At 37.2% G+C, this 6,486-nt stretch overlaps 1 protein-coding gene across 1 annotated transcript in view; it reads right to left on the bottom strand.

Annotated features, from left to right (window-relative positions):
• The window catches only part of LOC107713203 (fructose-bisphosphate aldolase C), a 14,749-nt gene that overhangs the window by 3,428 nt on the left and 4,835 nt on the right, over nucleotides 1–6,486 (bottom strand). The window contains exons 2-5 of the mRNA XM_016518654.1: nucleotides 2,786–2,916; nucleotides 2,428–2,639; nucleotides 725–779; nucleotides 479–639 (exon numbers count right to left, since the gene is read on the bottom strand). Coding sequence (XP_016374140.1) covers nucleotides 479–639; nucleotides 725–779; nucleotides 2,428–2,639; nucleotides 2,786–2,897 — 540 coding nt within the window. The 5' untranslated portion in view covers nucleotides 2,898–2,916. The remainder of the gene's footprint in view (nucleotides 1–478; nucleotides 640–724; nucleotides 780–2,427; nucleotides 2,640–2,785; nucleotides 2,917–6,486) is intronic.

The raw sequence follows: 6,486 nt of genomic DNA, 5'->3' as shown, positions 1-6,486 counted from the left end.
TATGGTAAGGGGTGTAACATTTCCGTCACACGCTTGAGCTTTTCGGCCAATCACAACGCACTGGATAGTTGGTTAATCAGAGCACACCTCGCTTTTCAGACCGATTAGTTTTGTAAAAATCGACGCGTTTCAGAAAGGCGGGGCATGAGAGAGAAACAATAATGTACAGTATGTGGAAAATAATGTGTTTTTTTAACCTTAAACCGCATAAACACATTTCATTACACCAAATACACAAAATAATGTTCTTTTTAGCAGCATCATATGACCCCTTTAAGTTTTAGTTTGTCAGTTTAACTCAGCTAGTTTTCACTGCAACATTTCAAAAACTTTTTTTTTTGTTTTTAATATTTAGATTTAATTTCTGCTTTATTTTTTCAATTAACGATTCAGATAATAGTTCTAGTTTTAATTAACAATAACAACACCGCTTGCCTTTAAGATGAACGCACAGACAGCCAAGACTTAATGAGCTCACCTGCTGGCAGATGCTGGCGTAGCGAGCCAGGACGTTAGCGTTCTCCATGATGGCTAACTCTGAAGGAGTGGTCTCGCTGATCTTCAGCACAGACCTCCACTTGGCAAAGTCAGCACCGTCTTTCTTATACTGAGCACAGCGTTCTGACAGGCCATCAAGCCCTTAAGAAAAACAGGTATCACTTTAACAAATCATCATTATTGCCATCAATTTTAGCAAATATTATATCAGCAACTGTAAGCTTACCCTGTGTGGTGGTCTCTCCATTTGTTCCTGCCAGAGGGACGACACCTTTGTCAACCTGTAAAAGAGGACAACCTGCTTTAGGATCAAAATGTCATGGCAGCATTGCTAATAGTCCAGGGCCCTCATTTATCAACAGTGCGTACGCACAGATGTGAGTGCATAAGAACAGTTTCACGCAAAGTGTGGGATCTACCAACTTGTACTTATTACTTAGGAATGTGTGTAAATATAAGCACATCTCTGAGCATGCTTACGCAGAGAATCTAGTGGTAGAATGGCGATACTACAAAAAGAAAGTGGCGCCGCAAGTGTCATGTGTCTTATAATTGCAAATGCTCAATTAATAATTTCATATTTCAAGCTAAACATTTGATTACTTACTGGTGTGCGTAAGAACCGCGTGCACACGTTTGATAAATAGGGATTTTTTTTGTACTTACATTCTAAATTTCATTTGTAGGATAAAATATAGAACCTTTTCTACGCACTCTTGATAAATGAGGGCCCAGGAGTCCTGACTGTATTTTCCAATAACTATCTTAAAAATAAATGTTGAACTATGCCGTATTTACCTATAAACTATAAATACAAAGAAAATGATACAAATATAATATTTCAAATATCTACAAACATCTTCAAGCAGCTAAAAAGGTCTAATTAGAGAACACCTTGTTGTGTCAAACATGAACAACCTGATTTAACCTAATAATCTTATCCTAATCCTTCACCTACATGCCTACTTATTTAGGTTTCAGCAGCCAGCTCCCGCCTCTTTGCCCATTTTCGATTATCCGGGAGTGACGCGCTGCCAAGATGGCGACGGCTGGCTCCGCCTACTTTAGGCTTCAAAACGCTCGTCTGAAGTCTACGGGTCACGTCACGGACACTACGTCCATGTTTTTATACAGTCTATAGATAAAACTAGCGGTTTCTCCAGTAATGGCTGTAATCAAAGCAGCTCCGCTCATGAACGCTTCTTTATCAGATCAAATGAAAATGCCATCGAAACTTTTCTGAAGACAGTCAATTCCCTTCAGAGATACATTCATATAAAACACCCGCGCCGTGTTATGATTTTGAAACGTGCAGTGCTCATGTTTATTCAACGAAGTCAAACGGCACAAATAAATCAATGTATGGGAAACACTGGTAATGTATATCGAAATATCGGAAATGTGTTTAAAAATCATATCACCGTTATTGAAAAAAATTATTATACATATTGATATTGAATTATTGTCCAGCCCTACACACACTACTCAAAATTTAGGAGCTGGTTGGTTCTGCTCTTGAAAGAAGTCTATTATGCTAAAGGTTGCATTTATTTGATCAAAAATACAATAAAAAAATGTGAAATATTATTACAATTTAAAAAATCTTTTTACCGTTTTATTATATATATATTAAAATGTAATTTATTCCTGTGATGCAATACTGAATTTTCAGCATCATTACTCTAGTCTTCTGTGTCACATAACCCTTCAGAAATGATTCTAATATGCTGGTTTACTGCTCAAGAAACTTTTCTTATTATTATCATCAGTGTTAAAACACTTGTGCTGCTTAATATTTTTGTGGAAACCATGACACATCTCTTCAGCATTTATTTGAAATAGAAATTTTTAAATGGCTTTAATGTCACTTTTGATCAATGTAATGCATCCCAGTTGAATAAAATCATTAATTTAAATCAAATTTTGTACCTTGATTCCCACAACCATGCCCCTGTTCTTGATCATTTTGGCAAAGGGTGTGCCATCATCAGCTTTCTGGTAAAGGGTCTCGTGGAAGAAGATGACACCACCAATGCACTTGTTTATGCGCTCGTCAGCAGTGAAAAGGATCTGGCGGTATAGACGGCGGTTTTCCTCTGTGTTCTCGACGCCAATGGGGTTCAGGCGCTTTGCCATACTACCTGTATACATGCAGACATACACATCATTGTGTTAGAGGGACTGCCAGAAAGCTGTTTGCTGCATATTTCATGTTTGGAACAACATGAGGGGAATAAATTATCATACTGAAAGTGTTATTTCCATATAAGATGCAACCCTCACTGACCTGTGGACTCATCTGCAGCAAGGATGCCCTTCCCAGGAGCTACGATACGCTGAGCGATGTCCTGGAGCTCCTTCTTCTGCTCAGCTGTGAGTGCGGGGTACTGGTGCGTCATGTCTGCGGCTCAAAGCAACCTGCAACAGAGGAATGGCAGAGACACAACTGTCATTTCATCCATCTTATATATATTTCTATCATGACAACTCTCGGAGGGTTTGGCATGGTAATGTACATGACACTGTTAATGTGTTTAGTCTTGGTGGAATAGATCTGCTACGCTGCTGCTGCTGCAGAGTAAGTACCAAGACTTGCTACGGCCAATACATCCACAACATGCTGATGCAAGCATGTAAGAAACAGGCCTGTACATGTAACATATGAAATAACCCCCATATACGGCATACATGAATCACCCCATAGCAGACCTATACAGGTGGAGCTGGGGAAGGTGGAGGGTTTCTGAAGCGCTACAGCAAGCATTAGCTGTGTATTTGAATGCTGAACAGCAAGGTCACTGGCCGCTGATACAAAAGGAACCAATCAGCTGTTTCATGCCAGAACTTTGGAGAAATACACACACACACACAGGTTTGTTTTTATGGTTTATGGGGACTCTCCATAGGCGTAATGGTTTTTATACTGTACAAACCGTATTTCCTATGCCCTACACCAACCCTACCCCTAAACCTACCCCTCATAGGAAACTTTCTGCATTTTTAGATTTTCAAAAAAACTCATTCTGAATTATTTATAAGCCTTTTGAATTATGGGGACACTGAAAATGTCCTCATAAATCACCTTCTCGTTGTAATACCTATGTCATACCCATGTTATTATACAAATTTGTGTCCTCATAAATCACATAAACATGCACACACACACACTATTGTTCAAATATTTGGGGACATTAAGATTTTTGTAATGATTTTGAAAAACTAAAAATATTAACATTGTAAAATATGCTTAAAATAACTTACAATTAAGCCAATAAAATAAGCAATTTAAAATAACCATTTTCTATTTTAATATATTTTTAAAATGTAATTTATTCCTGTGATAGCAAAGCTGAATTTTCAGTATTATTACTCCAGTCTCCAGTGTCAAAAGATCTTTCAGAAATCATTCTAATATCCTGATTTGGTGCTCAAGAAACATTTCTTATTATTAGCAATGTTGAAAACAGTTGTGCTGTTTAATATTTTTGTGGAAACCATACTTAAAGAGCTACACTATGGCTCTTGATTTGGGAATCAGACCATGGCTTGAATGGGAAATTGGCAGTGCTTTCTGCTGCTTAGAAACACTACTTCACCCAAAGAAAGTCACACAAGGAACAACTATTTGTCTCCTGGAAACGTCTGACTGCTGGCTATGGATAAACAAAACTGTGCCTCATTATTCAAGGTATCTAAAAGGGTCTGGTTAATATTCCGGCCCACTCTTCCTCACAAGCTCTTCAGCGAGGCTGAGTTGCATAATAACGTGGACTAAAGCCAGCGTCTTCCATCGCTGTTATGCAATCACACTCTCTAATCTCTGCTGTCAATCCCCATTAGACATGCCCCACTGTCTGTTACTACATGGTATTAGATTGGCACAGCATTTCATTAAAAGGGTTTGGCTACTTGTGTAAAAGAAGTACAATTTAGAATACTTAAAAAAAAAGTACTTATTATGGAAATAATATATTTTAAAAGATAAATAATTGTGAACTGAATGTAAATGTTTTACTTAACTGCATGCTAATTGCACTTAAATCAAAATGCATTATAGTTTAATTTTATATTTAATGCAATTAGCTGAACATAAGAGTGCTTTAAATGTAATACTGAATAATAACCTACATTTAAAACTATAATCAAGTGCATGTTCTTTAGTGTTTGTCAACTTCTTAACGCACAAAATGATTAATTATAGATTAAAATAATGATTTAAAATTGATGTTAAATTAAAAAGGTTTAATTAGAAATGATTACAAAGTGCTCTTTGTAAAGTCCACCAAAATGTTTTAAGAAAGAGTAATGAAAATTGACTTATTTCATTGATATTATGTTATCTGATTGTATATTTTAAATATATACTTCTTACACTTCTTTTACACAAAGGTTTTTTTTTCACTCAATAATCACTCTGTCACATTTCACCATAAATATCGTTCATATTGACACTGGAGTTTCTTGCTTGTCTAAATCCCTTCTATGCCTGTATACTGATTACATTGGTTGAGTGCTCCCCCATCTCTGTGCTGAATGGAACAAGCCAAAACCGGCACAGACTGGCTGGTCTGTGTTGATATAAATCACAGTTAGATGCGTTGTGACCCCAAACACACCAGCTCATGCACAGAACTCATGGAATAAAAGAGAAAACCAACCTATCAAGAAACACAGAATAATTTAATGTTATATTGTCCTTAACGGCTAGTTAGAAAATCAGAGATAATCCTCTCATTTTAATTAGAGACTAAACTAATCAGTTGATTTCAAGCCAGTTGTTGTTTCTCTAGCATCTTAACTATTGTTTTATTTCTTTGCTGTCATATGGTTTATCACAGTTTTACTGAAGTGACAGGAGAGCTCACTCTGTGAATGAATCCGGCTCATTGTATTTGTTGAACAATGGAAGTTTCCACAGAAAAACACAGCCTACGGCTGCGGCTCACCGCATTCAGAGCACATTTTCAAATATTTTTTGCAAGGGATGCGTCATGACATGCTCCTACCATTCCACTGAGAAGAAAACAGGCATCTGACATATTGAAGGAGTCTTCATTGACTGGCATTATTTTGAGCAATGTTAAAGGGATAGTTCACCCAAAAATGTAAATTCTGTCATCATTTACTCACTCTCAAGTTGTTCCAAACCTGTACAAGTTTCTTTCTTTTGTTGAGCACAAAAGAAGATATTCTGAAGAATGTTGGTGAATCCGGCTCATTGTATTTGTTGAACAATGGAAGTTTCCACAGAAAAACACAGCCTACGGCTGCGGCTCACCGCATTCAGAGCACATTTTCAAATATTTTTTGCAAGGGATGCGTCATGACATGCTCCTACCATTCCACTGAGAAGAAAACAGGCATCTGACATATTGAAGGAGTCTTCATTGACTGGCATTATTTTGAGCAATGTTAAAGGGATAGTTCACCCAAAAATGTAAATTCTGTCATCATTTACACACTCTCAAGTTGTTCCAAACCTGTACAAGTTTCTTTCTGTTGTTGAGCACAAAAGAAGATATTCTGAAGAATGTTGGTAACCAAACAGTTGATGGTAGCCACTGACCTCCATGCAATGTCAACTGTTTGGTTACCAACATTTTTCAAATCATCTTGTACTCAACAGAAGAAAGAAACATACAGGTTTAAAACAACTGGAGGGGGGAGTAAATAATAACAAAATTTTTGGGTCAAAAAATGGAAATGTTTAATGCTAAAGGCCACAAGCATTAGCTTAATTTACGATGTATTGGCTTCAATGATATCGCAAAGGGCAAACAAAGGTCATTTTGATGTATGACCACAGTCAATGATCCATGTTGAAGAGGTGTCCACTGGTCCTAACTCAAAGTGACCTCCCCTGCCCTTTGCTTGCAATACAAACATATCAGCACATTAAAGGGTTACTCCACCCCAAAATGAAAATTCTGTCATTAATTACTCACCCTCATGTCGTTCCAAACCCGTAAGACCTCCGTTCATCTTCGG

The sequence above is a fragment of the Sinocyclocheilus rhinocerous genome, unplaced genomic scaffold, assembly GCF_001515625.1.
Source record: "Sinocyclocheilus rhinocerous isolate Xijiao unplaced genomic scaffold, SAMN03320098_v1.1 scaffold387, whole genome shotgun sequence".
Taxonomy (NCBI): domain Eukaryota; kingdom Metazoa; phylum Chordata; class Actinopteri; order Cypriniformes; family Cyprinidae; genus Sinocyclocheilus; species Sinocyclocheilus rhinocerous.
Note: the sequence above shows the minus strand (reverse complement) of the source record. Positions and strands in the feature narration are given on the sequence as shown.